The sequence below is a fragment of the Tachypleus tridentatus genome, chromosome 13, assembly GCF_004210375.1.
Source record: "Tachypleus tridentatus isolate NWPU-2018 chromosome 13, ASM421037v1, whole genome shotgun sequence".
NCBI classification, from domain to species: Eukaryota; Metazoa; Arthropoda; class Merostomata; order Xiphosura; family Limulidae; genus Tachypleus; species Tachypleus tridentatus.
In genome coordinates, this window is record NC_134837.1 from 69,364,814 (window position 1) to 69,390,382 (window position 25,569).

Consider the following 25,569-nt stretch of genomic DNA (forward strand, 5'->3'; position numbering starts at 1 on the left):
CTTCCACTTATAGTTAGAATCTCACACTGATAAGGTGGAGGGGCCAGTGAAGGCATTACCCATATGAAGAGCATTTGCATAAATCATAGGTGTGCAACAGAAGACTGGAACCTGAGTTAGGGGTACCACACAACATCTAGAACAGGTATGCTCTTCACCCAGAATATGATTAATGTACAGTGGATGAAATCTTATATGATTTGTCATCATTACTGGTCAGGCCATAATCAGATAGCCAAGATTCCACTACTCAGGGTCATGGTCCCTATACTGACACACACACACACATGAGCAAATTCCAACCTGTAACCATAGAATGATGTGTTCCAAGCAACTGGAATAACAACAAGAAGGTAAGCAACTCTGAAGTGGACAAACCTTCTAAACCTGATGAAGTTCAAACAGTAACACCACAGACAGGGAATGATGAAATCGTCTATGTCTTACTCAACCTGAGGAAACAGAATTCAATCCAGTCGGGAGATATGAACATTAAGATAAACTGCACTTGCCCCCAGAATTATGAAGAGGACATATAACAAACCATGCTCAACTAAGGAGCCAGAATGGGACCACTCTGCATTCAGAAATACAAGATAATAGATTGACTAGCAAGAACAATGTACTAAACTAATAGTGATCAAAAAGAGGGGCCATGCTCAACTCAACCCATTAACTAAGCATCAGATCTGAACTAGTATTAACAGTATGCTCCCATGTAGGCTGATGCTTACCGACATCTGAGAAAAACAAACATCCAGAGAACTGTCATGATTATCTAACAGCAATTGATAAGACCACCTGATACAGGACTATTGTGCAGGATGCAAAAATTCTTGACAAAGGACCAGATCACAAATGAGTTATGGTTGGCACTCCTGATCAAAGTAGGTTTAGCCTCCTCTTAATACACCATTGCCAGTATGTGTGCATGTCATTTCCACTGCCAAATGTCCATCACACAGAAATAGAAACCAGGATGTAGCTGCCAATAAAGTATTGTCAACAGAACCCAACAACAGGTTGGAACAAATTACTGAAGGTAAGGCCTAACACTGTAATCCTGTCCCATCTGAACTGAAACAAGAACAGACAGATGCTCTAAGAATGAAGTTTGCCTTGATTATTTCTGAAAGTAGAATCAGAGTATGCTGTTCTGACAGTTAACTAGATGATACCAACAGTAATGAGTCTTGATGTAATGATGTGTGCACGGTAGTATAGAATGGAGGTGATGAGGGAAAAACTAGTACTATTTGACAGAACCCACATGAAGTCAATTCTAGTTGGAAGATAAAAAGCCCTGAACTGACTCATGTGCACAAACAATGATGATATTAGTGTGATGCCATCCACAATCCCAGTAAAAATGAGATTGAGGAATGAGCAACTTGTGAACTCTGGAGAATTAATACAAACAATAAAGACTGATGATTGAACACCACTCTCATATCTTGTTAGACCCAATAACTAATGCAAATAAAACCCTGGAAGAACTAACATGACTCTCTCACCACTCTCAAAAACAACCAAACTGTGATAGCCCTAGAAATAAGTTCCAAATCCCAAGGATTTGTGGGAGACAGAAATCCTACAGGTTGAGTGGATAATAGTGGAAAGGATGACTAATCCTGACTTAAGGACCTATGGTACTAATAAATCTGTAATTAAGCTTACCACACATCCAGAAGTTCCTGAAGCCAAGACCCACAGACATTGAAGACACACAATAATCACCAACATCACTGGCAGCAATCCAACCAAGTAGTTTAACCCTTGAATATAGACAGAATATATTCTGGGTACCAAGAGGCTGATGTTGGAACCCTTAAACAGGGGTGGAACTATGATTCCCTCTAGGAGCCAATGAAATTTAAGATGCCATTGATAAAAGGGAGGAAAACAAAAGCCAACAAGTGAACTGATGTGTATGCTAACAATTGTTCCAGCTCATCATAAATGAACTTGGTGATCCTGAAAGTCTTCTAAGGTGTAGTGTAAGGAAAACAAAGCATTGGATTTTAGAGTTGCAAGTCTGAAGATGTATCCTGTCCCCTCAAGGGACATTGATTTGTCTATACAGGTTAACTACAAACTCTGTCTTAGATCCCTAAATTCAAGGAGCAGATGTATTATTCAAGAGTCTGGATATGCTTCCACCAAGCAGTGGTAGGCTAAATCATGAAGTTCTGATAATCATGGCAAATTAGACTGTCTTTTTTACTCAGAAATAAATCTCCCTACATAAACCCCAATGTCTGTGGATGAAGAGGAAACTAAATATTTAGCCAACGTGTAAAGCAAGTAGGGAAAAACCAAAAACATCAAACTTTCATAGAACCAACCAAAAAAACTAATCAAAGGCAACTTAATCCCAAAGTGCCATCCTTTTTTTTTTTTTTTCTTTTGTTAAATATCAAGACTGTCTTGGTTATTATTGATTGAAACAACAGGTTTGTTTTTTTACAGTAAAACAACGTTGGGCTATTTGATGTGTCCATTATAAGTAATCAAACCTTGGATTCTAGCAAGTCTGTAAACCCATGGCTATCCCATGGGTGGGCTCAAAAGTGAACATGCTAAAAGAAGGTGCACAAAAAGTAAACTTAAATTGTTTCCAGAATGTTGAGGATTGCCCTCAATTGCAGCATTGGAGGCCCTCAGAGGAACACCATGTTTCCATCTTACTATAAATAAGATTACCAACAGTCTCAAATGAGACAGATTCCCTCCTTTCCCTCCAGTTTTTGTGCAATGCTAGATATCAGAGGTGGGATAGGAGAGACCTTATTTGTCTCTATACAATAAATAATATTCTTCATACCATAAATTGGCAAGCCAAACAGAAAAACATATATATTATTATCAATTTTAATTTTACAAAATCAACTAGGTATCTCCAAATGATGGTAACACCAGGAAACCCATTAGCAATGCTTTGTCAAGGAAAATTAGTAACATTATCTGGATGTGGTGCTTATATACAGTGCCAGGATAGAAGGCACATTGACATAGTGTCATGATACAAATATTACCAGTGTAATTAAGTGGGGTAATAAGGACTGGAACAAGTGAAAAAATTCAGACCAACGTACAGATGGACAAAAGGTAAAAGGCCTGATAATATAATATTTGTGATAGGAGGTATACATGTTTTGAAATGAGGTTTTAAATACATGATTTATAATGACTGTTTTAATTTCTAAGAATGAACAATAGTAGGTAACAACACTATATTACCTGATTGTGGTTTTCTACATACAGAAGATCCATACACAAGCAGGTGATTACCTCTTCCCCATTCAAACTTCCCTCCCTCTGACAGTGACCAGTCTGGAATTACCTAAGTTACAGAACAGTGAACTGTAAATACTCTTAGTTTTCATACCTATTAGTTTTCATTTAAAAATAACATTTATGTATTACTTAAAAATATTAAAACAAAATTCTATTAGGCTTCAAAAATAAAGGTATGCATGACACAAATATTCACTCTTACATAGTGATACCTTTACATATAAATAACTCTTTATGACAAATGTTTTAACTTATTTAAAACCTTCTCTACATGATATTATATTCTACATGCAGCAGATTAACAAAAATATGAAAGTAAATGCTTTAAGAAAATTTTATTTTTAAATACAAAATATATGTGAATGTAAGGAACGATAAACCACATAATCGATGATTTACAAATTTTTTATATAAAACTGGATTGTTCTGGAATATCTGGAAAATGGACGAAATCCAAACCCATGATAAGACTTGCATAAGATCTTGTAACAGCCACATATAATGATTTTAAGAGGTAATACACACAAAGGAATACTATTTCATAATCGTTTGTGTGTGTCTTAAAAGTTATAATGTTTTTACATTGAAAATTTCTACATTGAATATTTACTTATCATATCCCCTCACATAAATAGCTATTCTCATTTAGTGCTGCCTTAAATATGCAAAAAATCTTAAATGCATGCCACAAGCTTTTTATCTCCCCTCCAGTGATACTGGTGGTAGGTCAACTATGATCCAAAACCCAGCCATCTAGTGGGGGTAGGAAAGATGATCATACCATTTTCACCTCAAGTTCATGAGGCCAAAGGGAATCAGAACTCAGAGACCCATGAATGGACATATGCTAATAATGCTGACAGATCAATTCTAGAACCCAACATCAAGTACTGAAAAGATGTCTCAGTAATGTAGACCATCTTCCTTAAAAGTGAATATGAACAGAACAACAGCAAGTCCATTAACACCTTTGAACTAATAAGCATCAAGAGATAGAGGAAGTGGAAGAGCTGTTATAATGTACAAGTACACCTATTGTGGCCCACAATACTGATGAAGTAATAAGAGTATAACTAAAGGTGGAATATAGACATCTGTAATACACATGTGAGAGCTCAAGTTGACTGGTTCAACTTTAAATCCAAAACCCAACTACTGGGAACTGATATCTACATGGGGCAAGGGGCAAGATGGCTTACTCCCATTTATATTTATTTCTTCATGAAGATCCCATCTACAATAAAACAACTGTCCTGCTCTCAACTCAGTTGGAGAACTGCAATTTTAATGGCTTACTCCCATTTATATTTATTTCTTCATGAAGGTATTCACATTATCTACACCAGTAGAACATCACTGTCCTGCTCTCAACTCAGTTGTTGTATAATGATCTTGATTTTAATATTATCATAGTCTACAATACTAAAGAAGTGCCTACGTAAAGCAATTATTGTTTTTGGTCTATACCGGAAAGGGTTTCATGATACAGCCATTTAACATAATACAAGTATTATCCAAAATTTACAGAAAAAACTACTGAAAGCCATGTTGAACACAAAATACAAAGAACTACATTACTTACAAAAACAAAAAATGAATCTAGATTATCAACTGGCATGCTGCATTAAACCAGAGATTTACGGACTTATACAACGAAACATAAACCAAATCAATACTAAAAACGACAGAGACAAAAAGATCTGCCACAACAAAAAACTAGAAAAACTAAGATGCAAACAACAGAAAAGACACCCAAACGACAAACCGCTGACTAACCTCATAATTAACAGATCCGACCGGTCAATTAAACACAGACGAGATACATCTACTTAACAAAGGACTCAACTTCGCTATAGCACCTAGGTACATTCCAACCATAGAAATCAAAACATGTTTAGAAGACCTAGCCAGGAGACTTGTGATACTTTCTACAGAGAACAAAAACAAGGAAACAACCAAAAACGACCAACAGAAAGAAGACAACTTAGATAATTTTATTGACATCCAACAGCCAACCTTCCCAGGTAAAAAAAATTACAAATTTATATTTTCCAGAAACACCTAAAAACAACATCTTAAACGATTTTTTCAAAGAATTTTCTCACAAAACCATCAACATAATTTCACAAAACAGAAAACTGAAAACAACCTTACAAAAGAGACATTAATTGCATAAAAAACCTAAAACAAGACAAAAAACATAAAAATTCTAAAAGCAGATAAAGGTAACGCTTATAGTCATAATGAACACGTAATGAATACATCCAAAAAATGAATAACATCCTATCAGACACCTAACAAATTTAAACCAATACACACAAATCCAACAAAGACACACGAGACGCAACTGAACAAATTACTACTACAAATGAAAAAAGCCAACACAATTTCACAAACACTTTATTCCTACCTACATAAAACCGACTCACGCGACACCGCAAATATACGGCATCCCCAAACCTCATAAACCAGATTGTCCATTACGCACCAATAATGTCCACATATGAATCGCTTAATTACAACCTTGGTAAATACATAGCATGGGCATTCTCCAAATATGTAACATCAGCCAGCTCATTTATCAAAGACTCTTTTAATTTCAAGTCTAATCTAAATCAACTTAATCATAAAGCCTTAATGGCCAGTTTCGATGTTATATCCCTCTTTACAGAAGTTCCAACCACTGAAGCCTGCAAGATAGCCTTAGAACTCTATATCCCAGACCCTAACCCAACTATAGAAATTCCCAGTAACCAGTTAGCAACCCTCATAGAATTCACCACGATAAAGACAAACTTCATGTTCAACAACCAAAACTATATACAAACAAACGGCCTAAGCATGGGCAACCCAGTATCACCAGTTCTAGCCAATATTTTATGACACAAGTTGAAACACAAGCAATTAACACAGCATTACATCCACCACTATACTGGTATAGATATGTAGATGACACGGTTCTTGGGATTCAAATCTACAGAACACATACTTAATTTTTTCAATCACATTAACTCTATACATCCCAACATCAACTTCACATGTGAACAGGAAGAAAACAATCAAATATCATTTCTTAACCTCAAAATTACAAGAACTGATACACAATTTCAAACAGAAATCCACCCAAAAAATCACCCATACTGGACTATACATTCCTTGGGACTCAGCACATGAAACAAAACAAAACTCAACATACTAAGAAACCAAATAAACACAGCCATAAAACTATGCTCACCAGATAAAATTAACGATGAATTAGACAAAATAAAACAATACTTCACCAACATCAATAAGTTTCTCCACAAACCGTAGAAAACATTATAATGCGACACACCTAGACAGAAAGCAAAATCAACCAACTAAAGTAAATACAGCTCACTTAATCAAAAAACCATGAAACCATATACTGCTGTATACCATATATTCCCGACATCAGCAAACACATAACCAACATTTGGCAAAAAATTAGTAACAAAATATGACATTCCAATTAATACCAAATTTATTCAAAACCCGCACAAAACTGAGGTCTATACTATGTAAAACTACACTGACAAACACCACACCAACATTATTTATAAAATACAAGGTGATAACTGCCACGACTTCTATATTGAGAAACAAGTAGAAAATGGAAACCAGATTCAAAGAACATAAAAGTCACCTTCACACGCCGAACACTGCAAGTCAAATAAACACAACATAACCATAGAAAACACTCAAATACTAAATAAAGAAACAAACATAAACAAACGTAAAATTAAAGAAGCCTTACTTATACAACAACTTAAACCCAAAATAAACCAATATAAAGGAACGCCTTTATACCTATATTAATATAATAAATAAAATTATATATTCAAACATCTAATACCGCCTCTACATTTCGACACACAGTTACACAACCCTTTCAAACATGTGGTCAGCTTCCGTCAGTTACCTCTTTCTTTGTGAACCTGACGATGACCGAAGAAGGTCGAAACGTTGTTCGCTCTTCTATGTAAAGTGTTTTCTCAGCCCAAACGAGCCGTTTTTGCATCTATACTTTGTTTGTATTTTATATTCATTAAACCCATTCAGCAGGTAAGGACTCTCAAACTCTACTCTAATTAGAAAAGGGAAGAAAAATGCAGTGGAAAGTCTACAGGAATAACATCTGAAACAGTGTAATGTGTGCCCATAAAATACTATTTTCAATAGCAGCCATACTGATTTATTCAATACAAAGCATGTCAAGGATAGGCAGCTATTCCTTTCTGCTTTATCCATATAGTCCATGAATGAGTACAATCTGGGACCAGCAAATTTTCTATTAAAAAACCCATCACAAGAATAAACCTACAAGCAATCTTGTGGAATGCCCCATCTCTGCAGTGTATGCTGTACTGGGATGGAAATATAATCTGTAGTCAACATGCCCTTAGTGTGCTGATGTTAGAGAATGTAGTCCACATGCCCTACAGTGCTGATGTTAAAGAATGTAGTCCACGTGCCTTTACACTGCTGCTGTTAAAGAAAGTAGTTCAGATGCAAAGAAGACAGGTCTACCTTTTGAAAGTGTTCTGGTTAAATGATTTTCATCATTTTGTATCAAGATGTATTGAACCCATGTGTTTTTCTGTAATCATGAATACAGGTGAAAGATATCAGCCCAAAGAGGGAGAAACCATGACCCAATGCAAACAGTGAGAGATGAACATATGGGTAGTTGACATGCCTAATTGAAGAAGACAAAATGCCAATGAAAAGGTATGGTGTCAAATTGGATAAGAATGCAACCTAAACAAAGTATAGGAAAAAGACAAGAAAGAAGAATAAGCCAATCAAATTAAGAGTTGAATCCAACTGACAAAGGTGGAAGGAAAAAATCATAAACAGAAGATGGCTGCCAAGAAAAAAAAAAAAGATGTGGGAATGAGCACTACAGATGGAAACCATGTGAACAATGTAACAGAGAAGAGTATGTACTGAATCAAGCCAAGAATGAATGTGGGACAGAGAAGGAAGGGAAAGCAGCTAAACAGAGGATCTATCCTCATTAACCACCAAATACTTAGGGAGAAGAAATGATCTGGATAAAGAAGAAAATAAATAAAAGATTAAAAATTATGTGAAACATCAATAGCAAATAAACAATCAACATCCATGAGTGAACAGAAGGAAGAAGTAAGGGCAAGGTGGAACAAGGAGCACTGGCAGAGTGCAGGAAAGTGAAGCACTGTAAGACCACATGAATAACCCTTTCTGGAAGAGAGCTCTGCTACAGCAGATGACAAATTTAGAAGGAACACATCAAGTAAAATGTAGGAGATAAATACCTGCAATATCGAGAAAACATAAGGCATGGGGGACATGGTCACCCAAAATTCAAGATTGAAGAGACAGAAGAATCCCAATTCAAAAGTCAAGTGAAGAAATCTACATAATGAGGAACAATGGGCCCAGAAACCAATGGAAAATGTTACATTTGCATTGAAAAATTTCCATAGAAGGAAGGGTGAATGAAACAAGCCAGAAAAGAAGCTCACCATCAGGAGAAGCCAGAACTCCTCACCAAAAACCAAATGAAAACCAGGCATCAAAACATAGGACATGATGGTCTGGATGAAACACCAATGACTGAGGGTGACAAAGAATGAAGAGAGTCAGAGGAAGACATAATGGAGGAGGAAACTGGCACTGGAAAAGCCACAGAAACCAAAGCTGAGAAAGTCAGGAAGGAGTTACCAGAAGTACTGAACATGGAGTGTCAAGGAAAATTAAGATTATCTGGATAAGAAGAAGAATGGGAGAATAGACAAATGTTTGGATATAATTTTGGCAATAAACATTGATAAACAGAGCAGAGACCAAAACCAAGGCAATTTGGGGTTAAAAGAAATAGCAAAAGCTTTGATGTGAAGTCAAAGTCACTAATGAACAAAAAGATTGAGAGCTCATTCCATCAGATAGATTTTGTAACAATAGTGAAAGAACCCAGAACATTACATGCAATAATATGAATACTGAGCATGGGGACCCCAAAAATTCCAACAACTGAATACAAAGGGATCAAAAATAGGTACTGCCATGGTGATTGAGTTAAGCAACCAGAGAAGAAACATCAGAATGGATTGTTATCAGATGATTTCTGGCCAGCTGGAGAAAAATACAACTTACAGTGAAAAATTCCAGGATAGTGATAAAACCTCTCAGGCCAAAACACCAAAGCATCCTCTTGAATGACCAACATGCCCCATCCCTGAAGGAATACATCTATGAAATTTGTTAAATCAGATAAGGAGAAAGGAGGGCACCTACCAATGTGCTAGTTATGTCTAAACATCAATCCAACTCATTGACAAGGGTAATAAGAGTTGATAAAAGATCCATACTGAGATTCCACTGACCTTGAAGAGCCCACATATAAGCCAAATATAATAGGACAAAGAAATAGAACCTCACAAGCTATAACAGATCTGGAAAGTCCATAAACATGGGTGGAGAAAAAGAAAAACATCCAGATAAACAAAATATTGATTAGGCTGCAGTAAGCACTTCTCAAATTTGATTAGCCACCTTCCAAAGCAACTGATAAGGATAGTAGGCAAAGTCCTGGAATGAGCTAACAGTAGCCAGTCATCCAAAGAGAGAAGAAAGTGCAACCCAAGAGCATGTAAATCATTAACTAATGCTATGACCACCTGATAAAATATACAGGGCTAAAGCAAATCCAAAGAGCAATGCACAAGACAGATAAGTCACCTAAATAGAAACTAAATAGAAGGTTACAAGTGACAAGATATTGAGGTATGCAAAAATGCATTTGCAACATTCTTTATTATTTATAAACCTGGAGAAAAAAAAAAAACATTCTAAGGGGGAAAAACAATTCTAAGGTAACATGGGGCAGATTGAAAATGATACTGAAGGAGAATAAACCTGGTGCAGGCTGTCAGTCTCCATTTTACCTTACAGACAACAAACAGCCTGGCAAAAGACTATGAAGACATGCAATGGCCTCTTGAGACAGGATAGCCAAGTATGGGGAAGGAAAAAGACATCTAAAATGAAAGAGTTGGGATAAAAATGGTAAAGCAAGTCCCTCTGGTAAGATCTGAATAACCCATGGTTCTGTAGTGAAACATTGCCAAAAGGTAACAAAGTCAAGCTCCAACTGGATCAGAACTCACTGGTAAGTCTTTGGTACTGTTGGTAACATACTCATATGGTGAATAAAATGATGAGATGAAAAACCCTGGTAAGGAAGAACAGAGAAAAGTAGATAAGGACCAGGATGGAAAAAAGGAAAAGGGGCATGTTGTGGTTCCAACTGCAACAAAAGTGCAACCAAAGAAGAAAGGATAACGTGTTGATGCATAGATTACACACAATTCCAAAGTCTCAGATACATGATCCAAAACATATTGCCAAAGAAGAAGGGCCATCCATCACTCCCTAAAGGAAAGAGGCAGCAAATGAACCAAGGAAAAGGTTGCATCTCAACCCAAAAGATCCCATCAAATATGAAACCTCACACATAAAGTGAGAGCAGGAGATGACAAACAAGCCAATAGGGAGGTAATAAAGAATCATAGAAAAGTGAGGAAGTGGAAAAAAGATAACATACCTGAGAAATTATGTAGAAAAATACCATACTTCATCCAGCTGATTTTTACAGGAATAATATTAGAATACATGCAAAATCAAGTGGTGTAAAAAGGGCTATAAAATTGCCATTGGCTCAAACAAGTTTGGCGTGTTCAGATGGATTAGCAAGGCAAGTTCAGGAGGAGAAAGTTGACTAATATAATGATCAATCTCACAGTCTCCCCTACCCACAGCTTGTGAAAGACAGCTAGAGGTATTATATCTGAAGTGGGATCATGAACCTCAAAATTTATTGTAGAAATACATACACAAAAGGGTTTAATGCAAAATATGAGAGTGTGAGGGAAAAAATGACTGAGAAATTAAAGATAAAAAATAAGAAAGAAACCCATTTCAGAAATTAAACTATTAAAATTACAAAATTGATTCACTGAAAGAGCACTAAAAATAAAATAATCTAAGTATGAACAATGTCAAATGAGAAGTGAGGTGAATTGAATAGCGAGTCACATGGGTCAGAAGAATATGTTACACTGTTACTGGTCAAGAGTTAATGTACAACAGATGTATTGGAATTGGTCATTTCCAATACAAGGGAGATAAAAGGCTTGTGGAATGCTTAAGAATATTTCATTTGCATGTAGAGAGCAGGAGTGAACAAGAATACCTATTTATGTGGGTCAAGATAAAGTACCATGTTGGAATTCATAATTAAACTAGTGGGATTTGACTCACTAGCATAAATTTACAAATACAAATTACAGATAGGTTTATATTTCAACCATTCCAACTGCTAAAAGAAACAAAATAAAGAACTCACATTATTTCAGTTTAATTTTGTAAACTTAAAAATTCTATCATTTGCACTACATATAATGGACAGAAACATTTTATTATCACTATATCAAACTTACTCTATTAAAAGCAATTTCTTATTACTCTACTGAAGAAAGCTCATACAGCTACTAAAGGTTTCAATTCTTTGTTTACTTAATGTGAGGTAAAATGTTTCATGCCCTTCTTCATTTCCTAAAAATTCCTGGATAACTTAATTCAGTTACGTTCAAATACCACGAAACTGCCCTAACCAAGAAAAGTGGGTCATAACTAAAAACAGACCAATAAATATTTCTGAGTAAATCTGTGATGTTGTATTCTGGTTCAAAATGAAACAAGATTAAAATTGTTTCAAATGTATTTTTCACAGATGTAAATGTTTTGTTCAATAGTCTATGCTTTGAAAACTGTTGATCTCTCCTAATGCGTAAATAAATAAACAAATAATAGAATTTCAAATAAAAAATAAGACAAACAAAACCGTCTAAGGTAAGAAGTCTAAAATATATTTAACGTTTATAAAAAAAAAAGTGAATTAGCAACATTATTTCTAAACCTAAAATTCAAAGGATAAAAACAACTCAAAAGCCAAAGAATTAACACATACAACACAGAAATGAAAGAGCTCTTCTACAGCAAAGGTAATAATAGATATGAATGACAAACTATTATAAAGATGAAAGACAGTGATAGCAAGAATGATAAACTCATGAAGTAGAAGGAATGATTAAAAACAAACTACTATAAAGTAGAGGTAACAAAAGAGATGAAAGACAAACTTCAGAACTAACAGTAATGATAGAGATGAAAGACAAACTACTGAAGTAGAGGTAATGATAAAAATGGTTGGTTGATTTAGTGTTTTATGGCACAAGGCAGCTAGGCTATCTGTGCCAAACATCCAATAAAAAGTTAAAAATAAATTTAGTAAAATTCATAGAAGGAAATTAAGGTAAAACAAAAACACAAATAGCATAAATTCAATGTTTACATATAGTTTACAACGTTAAGAGAAAAACTACAGTAATACAAGTTGTAATGGACTTTCTGTAGTGTAACTGTAATTATCATAACTCGCCAGGTAGACTAACAGGTTAGTACAAAAACCACCATCAGTCACCTGAAGTTGGCCTTTCCAGTCCTGGTTCTGAGTTATTTAACCTTATGGCCATTTTCAAAAAGGAAAGTAATAAAAAGGTTTTAGAAGATGTGTAGCAAAATTATAATAATAACTCACCAGGATGACTAATGAGTAGTTCAAATGGATAGTTCAAACAGCAGCATAAGTCACCTGAAGTTGGCCTTTTCATTCCTGGTTTCAAGTTATTTAATGTTACGCCCAGTTTCTAATTTCAAATTGAACTAGATGAACTGTGATTTTTAAAAGGGAGCAACATTAAAATGGTGTAATGTATAAATTAAAAAACTTAAATGGTATTAAAAATATTATTGGCCTTTAAAAAAACTAAAAACATTACCAAAGTTGACAGTGCCACCATCACCAATAACACTGTCTAACCTTATAGACAAATTTTGGGACAAAACATGTTTAAAATGGTGCCATCATTGAGAGTCATAACGATGACAAGAAAGTAAAATGTGGCTTATTGTGATCCGAGTGTTACACAAACTACACACCAGTGCATCAGTTCCAGATAAAGCAAAAAGATGAGTTAAAAATCTGTGACCAATGCGTAGTCTAGTTAGAACAACCTCCTCCTTCTGATCCTTACAGAAGCAAGATGGCCAAAGTCCAATACAGGGTTTTAGTTGGAAAAGCTTGTTTTCACATTGCTCACTTCAAGTCACCTGCCAGCTGGCAGGGAGCCGAGCCTTGAATACAGATCCATAGTCCATGTATGGGACAAGAATACCAATGTGGTCTGGTATCCAGAAAAACTGGATAGAAGTAGATGTTAAAGAGATATTGGCCAGTTGGTTTTGAATATTGGCGAGAACAGGGTGTGAACCTATGTGAAGCAATTCCAGGGCCAGTAAAGAACTAAGCGAGTCGGTATAAATAGTGCAGTTTGAGTAATGCTTAGCTTCTATGTGATCCAGAGCAAGAGAAATGGTGTACAGTTCAGCAGTGAACAAAGAAGCTGTAAAGGGGATTCTGCGGGCAACCACCGAACCAAAAAAAACCATGGCAGAGCCCACACAGTCACCTGATTTCAAACCATCTATATAAACAGGAATAGAAGGATGATTCATAAGATGTTCAGCAAATAGCAGACAGTATTTCCAATCAGGAGTGTCTACTTTTCTCAGATGACTTAAAGATAGGTCACATTTGGGAACTGTAAGAAGCCATGGTGGGATGGGCTGACCAGTGGATACAGCAATGTTATCCAAGGACAGACCCAATTCATCCAACTGCATTTGGATATAAAGGTCAAAAGGAGCAATGGCAGACCATCTGTTCTGAAAAGGCAGGGCCCACCGAGAAAGGAAAACACAACCCCAGGTGGTATGCTTCAGTAAGGAATGAAGTTTCAAAGCATATAGTAAAGACAGTTGCAAATGGCAGAGGTGCAAAGAAGGTTCATAAGACTCTATGTATAATCTCTGAACTGGAGAAGTGTGGAAAGCCCCAGTGCAGAGCAGAAGTCCTTAATGATAAATAGGGTCTAGCATCTTTAAGGCAGAGCCATAGACCAGTGATCCATAGTCGGGTTTCGATCGAATAAGAGCACAATATATCTTTAGCATAGAATGTCGATCCACTCCCCAAGTGGTATAAGAGAGGACATGGAGGATGTTCAGTGCTTTTGTACATTTGACCTGCAACTGCTTGATATGTGGTATAAAGGTCAGCTTATGGTCAAAGATAAGCCCCAAGAACTTTGTGTCAGGGACCACAGGCAACACAACTTCACCGATACAGAGTTCAGGTTCAGGGTGAATACCCCATTGGCAGAAAAAGTGTATGCAAACGGATTTAGAGAGAGAGAGAAGCCATTTGCTGTGTTCCACTTCAGTAAATGATTGAGAACAGTCTGTAGCTCCCACTCAACATACCTCATGTTCAATGACTGACATGAAATGTGAAAGTTGTCAACATAGAGCCCATTTGCAATAGTGAGAGGGAGTTGTTCAATGATGGCATTAATTTTAATACTAAAAAATGTGATACTCAGAACACAGCCCTGAGGGGCTCCAAGTTCCTGCAGGAAAGAACAGGAAAGTGTCAAACCCACACAAACTTGGAATCTCCTGTCCATTAAAAAAATTTCAATAAAAATGGGCAAATGGCCACATAACCCATATATATGAAGGTCTCGCAAAATGCCATACCTCCATGTTGTATCATAAGCCTTCTTAATGTCAAAAAATATTGATACAAGATGTTGTCGTTTGAGAAAGGCTTCTCTGATTGATGTTTCAAGTCGAATCAGGCGGTCCATGGTGTAGCACTGTCGTCGGAACCCACACTGGGTGGAGGAGTGAGTTTGATTTGAAGAGCCAAACAAGATGAGCATTAACCATCCTTTCTAAGGTCTTACAGAGACAGCTCGTCAAAACAATTAGATGGTAGTTTGAAGGAATCTTGGGATCCTTTCCAGGCTTAGTGAAAGGTAGGACAATAGCCTGGTGCTAGGCATCAGGAAAAACATTCTTCTGCCAGATCCAGTTAAAAACAATCAGAAGAATAACAAGAGAAGAAGATAGATGGCACAGCATGTCACAGTGTATATCATCAGGTCCAACTGGTGTACTGTCAGACCGATGAAGGACCAGTTTGAGTTCCACCAGTGTAAAGGGATGATTTATAGTTATAGAGACAATCAGCTTGAAAGGAAAGAGATGATTGCTCTGCCCGAGTCTTGATCTGACATACAGGATGATAGGAAGCAATCAGTGTTTTGATGTCATCCAAATTAGAACGTAAACCTCGACAGTTCCATTGTATCAAGGTGGCCATTTTTATTTATGTTTAGGGGAATTGGATGGAGAACCCTTCTGTTTATGATCACGTCTTTTTTCCTTACTGTCCTTATTTGAGGGAGGTTGATCAACCTCCATGGATCCTTCCCTGGGTCGATTAGACAGCTCTTTGCTGTTGGAAGGGGATTCCAGTAACTAAGGACGTGAACAAATGATCATTTTGCACCTTGGGGTGGGAGCAGAAAATGTATCTGAGAAAATACCTGTCTCTGGAACCAAAGGATATGGATCTTGGGGTTTGTTGGAATGCATGTAAGGAACAGAGATAGGTCCTGAAGTTGATTCATCAACATTTTTAACCATGGAGATCAAAAGACTTTTCATTTGTTTCGAAGCACAGAGAGATCTGTCTGCACTCACACTGTAGTTGTGGAACAATGTGTAGCAGCATATCCGAGGTGAGGTGGTGAGCAGCAATTTTCGAGCCTCAGGATAAATAATGTTATGAATTGTTTTCAAATGCTGCACCTCTTTTTCTTCCAACCATTTAGGGCAAGAATAAAAGTAATATAGGTGAGAGCCATTACAATAAATGCAATGAGGGTCCATTTCACACTCGTAGGCATTGTGGTCCTTGCAGCTGCAATGAGCACACATCAAGGAACCACGACATGACATCTTCGAGTGACTGAACCAATGACACTGGAAACATCAGAGAGGGTTTGAAATGTAGGGCCGTACTCTGCAATTAAGATAACCTGTCTTGATGATGGCGGGCAGATGTAGTGACATAAATGTCAGAATGAAGACATTGGTCGGCACCATAATTCCATCTTTGCATGTGGATATATGCCTCACTGCAGAAACTCCTTGGGTGGAGTTTCCACCAAGAAATTACCAGCAAAAAATTCTGACTCTGGGATGTTCTTCAAATCTCTCTCAACAATAACTCCTCGTGATGAATTCAAAGTAGCACGAGGTGTAACCTCAATAGGTATATCCCCAATGGCCTTTGAATGCAACAGGAGTTCACTGTGTTGAGATGTGGATGTCTCCACCAATATGTCTCCAGATTGAAGCTTCTTTACTGACTTTGGAGAGCTAGCAAGAACCTCTAGTCCCTTCTGAATGATAAAGGGAGACATTTGCCCTAAAGATTTGTCTGAAAGTGAATGCAATATAAGAAAATGACTTACAACAGGTGGTAAAGATGGTGAGATTTGCTGCTCAGGATCTTTAAGATGTGGTCGTTTACCTATAGACTGTTCTTTCACTATTTTAATAAGATTTTTAATTGGAGTATTCATAATAAAAAAGGGAAATTTTGGTGCTCACTGACTTCACCCACCATGGAACCCTACGAGGGGAAGCACTACAATGTCAAACAAGGACACTGCAGCAATGCCAAGGTTTCGTGAGCACTATACCCAAACAGCAGCATCAGATACAATGTCCACAACACCTGTTAAGAACATCCAACACTGGTACTTGTTTGACCCTAGCCCAAATGGACCAGCCAACAGACCCAAGGGTGGCCACCCCTAGGCTGCCCATCTACAGGAATTCAAGGCCAAAGTGACGTGTTAGGGTTGGACCCCTCAACCACCAGGATCCCCTCCTCCCCTTCACAGGTTGCCACGCACAGCAAACACAATGGTGAATGTTTAGAACTTTCCCTGGGAGGTCCCCTCACCACATACAGCAATCCACACCAAGGGGATGATAAAGATGAAAGGCAAACAACTGAAGTAGAGGTAATGATAAATTGGCAAACAAACCACTGAATTAGAGTTAATGATAAAGATGAAAGACAAACCACTGAAGAAGAGGTAATGATAAAGATGAATGAGAAACTTCTGAAGTAGGGGTAAAATGATAAAGTTAGAAACTTTTGAAACAAAGGTAGTGACAGAGATGAATGACAACTTCACAACTGTCAAGGAGAGACAGTAGGAGAAAGAAAAGAAATTATTCTCAGGTAGTGGTTCTTATAGTTTTGGTTGTGATAGCTATTAATGAATAAAACTTTTCATATAAATGTAATGACAGAGAACAAAGAACAGGGGGACTATTTATAAACACCTTTAAATAACAACAGATCCAGTTGAAAACAAGTGTACACTAACAAATGCTTCAGCTACACACAGAATACATGCTTCATAAATCTCTGTAAATAATTCTAAATAGAAAGACAATAATGCTAGAATATTATCTGTTTCTTAAACAAAATATGAAAGTCATAAGTTTATCATGTATTCATATGTTTAAAATTTTTGTAAAGCTTAATAGAACCTCAGTGAGCTGTTACACTGAAACAGCATGTCATGTGTGTACTCATATATATATACCCACCCACCCACCCATCCATAAATTATCTTCAAATAATATCCACTGAATCAACTCAATAAATTATACTAATATTTACAATACAAACACTACAACGACAATGGGTATTGGGATGATAGATCCAGAACAGACAGACTTCGCTGCTCTGTCGGCCAGCTCATTCCAACAAATACCAATAGGACTCGGTATCCAAAAGAATTGGAAGTATACAGATGAGAGAGAAAAATGGGCCAGTTTGTTTTCGATATTAATGAGAAGAGGGTGGTGACTGTCATGGAATTATTCCATGGCCAATAGACAGCTGAGTGAGTCGGTATATATTGTACAATTTGTATATTGCATTAGCTCAACATGATTTAGGGCAAGAGAGATGGCATACAGTTCGGCAGTGAAAACAGAAACTGTAGGAGGGAGTCTATGTCCCACAATCGAACTGTCACAAACCATGGCTGAGCCCACTGAGTCACCTGTTTTTGAACCATCTGTATATATAGGATTGGATGGATCATATGAAAGATGTTCAGCAAAGAAAGAGTGATATTTCCAAATGCGTGTATCTGCTTTCCTCAGATGACTCAAAGATAGGTTACAATTGGAGATAGTAATAGGCTGATTTGAAGAAACTGCAATGTTATTCAAGGAGAAATCCAATTATCCAAGAAGTAGAAGAGAGGACATGGAGAATGTTCAATGCTTTTAAACATTTGATACAAAGTTGCTTGGCATGGGATATAAAATTTAATTTACAATCAAATATAAGACCTAAGAACTTTGCTTCAGGGATGATAGGAAATACATCATCAACACGGAGTTCTGGATCTAGGTAGATTCCCGTTTGAGGCAGAAATGTATACAAACGGTTTTAGAGGGTGATAGTTTAAAACCATATGCCATGGTCCACTTCAGTATCTGATTGATTGCAGTTTGTAGTTGCCATTCAATGAACCTCATGTTTGATGACTGACATGAGATGTACAAGACATCAACAAAAAGACCGTTTGCAACTGTAATGGGTAGCTGTTCACTGATGGCATTATTCTTTATAATGAAAAGTGTGACACTCAGAATACATCCCTGAGGGACTTCAAGTTCCTGTGAAAAAAAATGAGAAAGTGTTAAGCCCACATGGACTTGGAATCAGTGCTTCATTAAGAATTGTTGAATGAAAAGGGGTAAGTGGCCACGCAATCCATACGAGTGAAGATCTTATAAGATGCCATATCTGCATGTTGTATCGTAAGCTTTTTCTAAATTAAAAAAAACAGTAACAAGATGTTGTCACCTTAAAAAGGCTTCTCTGATTGATGTTTCAAGGCAAATTAAGTGATCTATCATAGAGCGTTGTCTTTGGAACCCACACTAAGTAGGTGAGAGGAGGTTGTTTGATTCAAGAAACCAAATGAGGCAGGCATTGATTATCCTCTCTAAGATCTTACTGAGACAACTTGTCAAAGTAATGGGACAGTAATTCGAAGGAATCATTGGATCCTTCCCAGGTTTCAGAATAGGGAGTATGATAGCTTATCTCCAAGCATCTGGATAGACATTTTCCTGCCATATCCAATTAAAGACAGCTAGGAGAATAGTAAGAGAGTTCTGGGAAAGGTGGCATCACATCTCATAATGTATATTATCAAGTCCGACTGATGTATTACCAGACCAATAAATTGCAAGTTTGAGTTCCATCAGTGTAAGAGGGCAATTGTAGTCATATGAATGGTCAGTTGAAAACAAAAGAGGCAGATGCTCTGCCTGTGTTTTAATGGCTAAAAAGGAAGGGAATAAATTTGAAGAGCTAAATACACGAAAGAAGTCCCCAAGAGTATTGGTAATGCTCTGTACATCTGGAACTTCATGGCCATCAGATATTAAGATAGAGAGGGGGGCAGAAGTATATCTTCCACTCACCTTCCTGATCTTATCCCATATAACTTTTGTGCTGATGACTGAAGAAATGCTGGAGGTGTATTTAATCCAAGATTCCTTCTGGCTTTGACGTCTAATTTGCCAAGCCCGTGCAAACGGGCTTGCTGAAATGCAATGCGGTTTGAGAGCATGGGGTATCTTCAAAATTTATCCCAAGCATGTTTTATTGTTATAGAACAGGCAGAATTCCACCAAGGGCAGGGATGCCATAGGGAACATGTAGAGATTTTAGGGATGCATCGAGTAGCAGCTTGTATAATACTGTTGGTTACTGCTGCTATACAATCATCTATGGATGATTTACATAAGATGGCAGGATCAAGTTCCAAGAGAGTACTGAAAGAAAGTCAGTTGGCCTGGACCAACTTCAACTGAGGTACATGGATTGGGTGATACTGATCACAGCCAATCTCTCGTAAGAAGATGGGAAAATAATCACTACCTCGTGGATTCATGTCAACCTCCCAGGAAAAGTGAGTGAGTAGCAAAGGGGAACAGACGGAAACATTTATAGCTGTAAATGACTAACTAGATACATGAAAATATGTGTAAGAGCCAGTATTGAATTGAGCCAGGTTGTGGTTCAGGAGCATATGCTCTATGGCACACCCTCTCATATCAATATGGGAGCCATCCCAGAGGATTATACCCATTGAAATCTCCCAGGATTAAAAAGAGGGTTGGCAGTTGCTCAATGAGAGTATCGAGGTCTAATTGATTATAATGTGTTTCAGGTGTAAGGTATAGAGAGCAAATAGTGATGGAACAACCCAAGGAGACACGGATGGCTACAGCCTCCAAAGGCGTGATCAATGACAGGGACTGGGTGGGCACATGCTGATCAACCAGCAATGCAACTCCCTCACATCCCTGTCCTATACATAGCCTGTTGTTCTGGTATAATGAAGTGTCGCATAGTAACTGTATTTGTAGGCTGTAGAAATGTTTCCTGCAAAGAAAGATGTATGGGATGATCAGATCTTTGATGTCAGTCACATTTGATTGGAAACCTTGACAGTTCCATTGGATTAGTGTGGCCATGTGTAATTATTTCAGAGGAGAAGAAGGTAAAGAGTCCTGATTGCGACCACATTTTTTTTCTTTATTGGATGTGGATCTTTTGCCTTCCATGGATCCTGCTCTAGCTCAAATGGTCAGGTCTGAATTTATCGGTACATGTACCAATGATTGAGGGCACGGATGAGTAGTTTGTTTAATTTTTAGGGTATCAAGAGAGGGAGATCCCATGGAAACATCTCAACATGAACAAGGTGAAGTTTGGCAATGACTGGAAGGTGTGGTCAGGAGACACTGATTCGTGAACTGTGTTGATTTTGGGAAGTATTTCATTAAGATTTGCTGATGAAGACTGTGTAGGGGATAGGGTAAGGTGTGTTTGGACTCCTACTGTAGTAGTAAAATGGGTTACAGCAGCATAAGTTCAGGATGGAATAAGTGATAACAGTGAGATTGTTAACTGTCTTGAGACGTTATACTTCATTTTGTTCTACCCATTTAGGACAAGAGGTAAAATAAGAAAGATGCATACCATTACAGTTTATACAATGTGGTTCAAGTTGGCATTATGGTCTTTACCACCACAACGGGCACAGGTCAAGGAACCACGACAAGATTGTTTTGAATGACCATATCGTTGACAATGGAAACATTGTACAGGATTTGGAATATAAGGTCTCACCTTACAATTCAGATATCCTGCTTTTATTGTGGTGGGAGGACATGGTACAGTAAATGTTAGTATTAGAACATTTGTTGGTTCTAGAATTCCATCTGTTCGAGTGAAGATTTAGTGTACTGCTGTGACACCTGTGAGGATCTCCAATTTGGTGACAATCCTTAAGTCTCTTTCAACTATGACTCCTCTGGAAGTATTCAAAGTGGAATGAGGAATAACTTCAATGGGTACATCCTCCAAGCCCTTTGATGTCAAGAGGAGTTTAGAATGCTGTGATGAAGATGTTGCCACTAACATGTCTCCCAAATGTAGCTTTTTTACCAATTTTGGGGAGCTAGCAAGCCCTTCTGAATAAAAAATGGGGACATCTGTACTAAAGGTTTGTCACTTAAGGAATGCAAAGTTAAGAATCACAGGACAGATTCAAGTAGTGAGTTAGGCTGTGTGGTCATTTCCAGTAGTTGGGTTTTTCTCGATGGTTTCAAGTTGTGTTATTTTTTTGTTTTAGGAATATTCATAATAAATTGAAAATGTTTCGGTGCCCTCTGACCCCACCCACCATGGATCCCTACAAAGAGACATACTATAGTACCTTAAGGGCACTGCAGCAAAGCCAGGGTTTCGTGAGCACAATACCTGAACATCAGTGTCAGGCACAATGTTCACAACACCCTTTGTGGATGTCCTATGCTGGTACTTAGATGGCACTGACCCAAATGGACTACCCGATTGATCCTGGGGGGATGGGGGTTCACCTGAAGACTGCCCTTATAGGAATTCAATGCCAAAGTGGTGTGTTGGAGTTGGATCCATCAACCACCAGGATTCTCTCCTCCCCTTCTTGGGTTACTATGCATGGCAAACACGCAAGTGGATGTTTAGATCCCAGAGAAGGTAAACTGTAAGAACAGAACCTTCTCAGGGAGGTCCCCTCACCATGTACAGGAATCCACATCGAGAGAAAAAGAGGACAGGATAACAGAATATTAAACATAATTGGCTATCTAAAGCACAAAGGAGAAAGTGAAGGACAAACACCTCATGTTTAACACTCCTACAAAAAGTGGGGCCTAATAGGCCCCAGAGCAACTTAAAAGGTTATTAATATTAGGCTAATAATTTTGTATTTAAATGAAATTGCCATTTAAATCCATTAATGAATGGATTAACGAGATTCCCACTATCCCTATCTACTATCTAGCGAAACCACAGCCAGGGAAACGGGCTTGGAGAAATCAGGACTAGAAACGTCTTTTCGTAGGAGTGTTAACAAGTTTAAATTAGCAGATAGGACAGAAGCATGGAATTTGATTTAAAAATATACATATATAAATCAAAAAAGGTTTACAAAATTCAGACTAATGACCATTTTAAGAAAGCAAAGATGTTTAAAAAATATTTTAAGAATAAATAGAATGTTAATGTGGTGATTGATTGGCTCTTAAAGGATACTGATGGCTTGTTCAAAACTATAAAATGCATCAAGGTTTCAAAAGTAGTGTTAGAAAACTGAACAATTTCTGCTTATTGTTACAGTTTTGTTTGTAAAACTTAGCAGGCAATAGAAAAAGTTGTTTTGTACACTTATCGCTGAACATCAATACACCCATGATATGTGCATTTTAGTAATTTACGCTGTAAGATTCTAAGTACAGAAGATTACTGTAATTGTAATTAACAAAACTGTTTCACTTCCCAGTGCTATGCTAGAGATATGATCCCTATTTAATCTGGGTGGCAAACTTAGGCTAGGTGTCAGGAAATAGAAACAGCAAGACTGTAGCTTTAAATCATTTGATTAGGTGCCAAGACAATCATTACATAAGTAAGCCAGCATCAGTTTGACTTATTATGTCATCCTCTGGTTTTGCATGCAGCACGGTTAGAAATCTGTAAAGAAAATATGAGTAAAGACTTACACATGTAAACAGGATATTCATCAACATTTAGTATATGGAATAATTAATTATGATACTCAAGTTAAGTTTTGAGTTTCTAGTTGTTGTCTTATTTGGGGTATCATGTTTAGTCTTGGACTTCTTACTTCAGGAAAGACATTGAATTGTGAAAAAGGGTTTTGAGGAGGGTTATTCAAATGGTATGTGGGATGGAAAGGTTATCATATGAAACTGAAATCTCTCATATTGTTTTCTTTTGAAAAAAGATAGGAAGAATCTGATTGAGGTGTTTAAAATTGTAAGAGGAATTAAAAGTATTCACACATAATCTTCTTTCATGTTTTAATAATGAGAATGGTAATGATAAAGGACACCAATATAAATTTAGGCAATGTAGGAGCAGTCTTCAGCTAAAACAGTTTCATTTTCAAACAAAGTGGTTGGTCTTTGGTATGGGTTGCCTTCAGATGTTATAGAGAGAGTAAATTAAAGTGAATTTAGAAAGAAGCTTGATAAATATATAAATGATTAAGGCTGGCTTTATGATTTTGTATTGGGTTTTTAAAATTATTTTAGTGTAGAAGATGAAAAAGTCAAGATGAACCAAGAGGTTAAAAGTTGTCCCAAAATGTTATGACAGAGATAGAATATTAGGTGTTTTGTGTGGTAAAAAACAATAAGCAGAGTAGAGAGAGAAATTTAATAACACAACAATAAAACATGATAAAAGTGATGTACTCCAGACTGACACTCATTTAAAGAAAGCAGAGAAAGTTATGCAAAAATGAAATAAAAGCAGTTCAGTGTCTACCCACTGAATCTACTACTAATTATACTTTGAACATGTAAACAGTAAGCCTAGCTTCATAGATCAAGGGAAGAACTAAAGGTTTGGTTGGTTTTGAATTTCACATAAAACTACTTGAAAGCTATCTGCATTAGTCATCCATAATTTAGCAATGATAGACTACAGAAAAGGCAGCTTGTTAACATGCCCCACTCTTGGAAAAAAAAACCAAAAACAACAATTATGAGAGATCTAACTGAGGTGTTTAAGACTAAAAGGAATTGATAGTGATAATGAATAATCTTTTTTTTATATTTAATAGTGAAAATAGTAGGACGAGGAGACACAAGTATAAATTTTAGCAGGGTAAGAGTCATCTTCGGCTGAGACAGTTTTATTGTTAAAACAGTTGTTGGACTTTGGAATGGGTTGCCTTCAAATTACAGAGGCAGTAAATTTGAGGGAGTTTAAATGAAAACTTAATAGATATATGAATTATAAGGGCTGACTTTAAAATTTGTTAATATATTTATTTAATTGTTTCAGTTTGGCATGAAGGATGGGACAGCCAAGATGGACCAACAGGTCCCTTGTTTTTCTTAAATATTATTTTATTGTGTTAAACAACTAGCAACGATTTAATACTCTTCAAAAATTAAAATCAGAATCTGTAACTAAGCCTTTAAATATTTTGTTGTGTGTGTTTACATAGAAAGATGTTAGTGATATTACAGACTATTTAAATCCTTTTCAAAATATTGAAATTAACCTGAATTATACCTTACTAATCCCTTGGTGGTAAGTAAAATACACAAAATAAAGCACCAAAACCATATTTTTTCTGAAGGTTTTAAACCTCAAAGGAGAGCAAATATTTTTCAATTTGTTACGACATAAAGGGAGTGGACAGATGGAAATGCCCAACAAACTATTACTTTATACAACAGTTGTTGAAACTAATGTTAACATTCTACTAATACTAGTTTCTACTGATTAACTAATATTAATTGTACTACGTACTATATACGAATATATGTTGTAGTGCTAATAATAGTGTTACACAGGGTGCAAATAATTTTCAGACAGCCTGACTCTCGCTTGAGTAGGCGCTTGAGAATTCAAACTCGTAACTTGAAATCAACAAATATATTGCGTCCAAATAAAATTCAATGAAATCAAATAAATTAGCTTTTATAATAAAGATTAACATTAAACATTCTTTATAGTTTTAGTAATATACAAATACTTACACCACGTGAATAATCAATTTCCCGCTGCAACGCCATCTTAAGAAGTAATATTGA

At 36.8% G+C, this 25,569-nt stretch overlaps 1 protein-coding gene across 2 annotated transcripts in view; it reads right to left on the bottom strand.

The window, feature by feature from the left end:
* The window catches only part of Nup75 (nuclear pore complex protein Nup75), a 69,451-nt gene extending 43,882 nt beyond the window's left edge, over nt 1-25,569 (bottom strand). For both annotated transcript variants that reach the window (XM_076482363.1, XM_076482362.1), the window contains exons 1-2: nt 25,516-25,569; nt 3,241-3,343 (exon numbers count right to left, since the gene is read on the bottom strand). In XM_076482363.1, the coding sequence (XP_076338478.1) occupies nt 3,241-3,343; nt 25,516-25,551 (139 nt within the window). In that variant the 5' untranslated portion in view covers nt 25,552-25,569. The remainder of the gene's footprint in view (nt 1-3,240; nt 3,344-25,515) is intronic.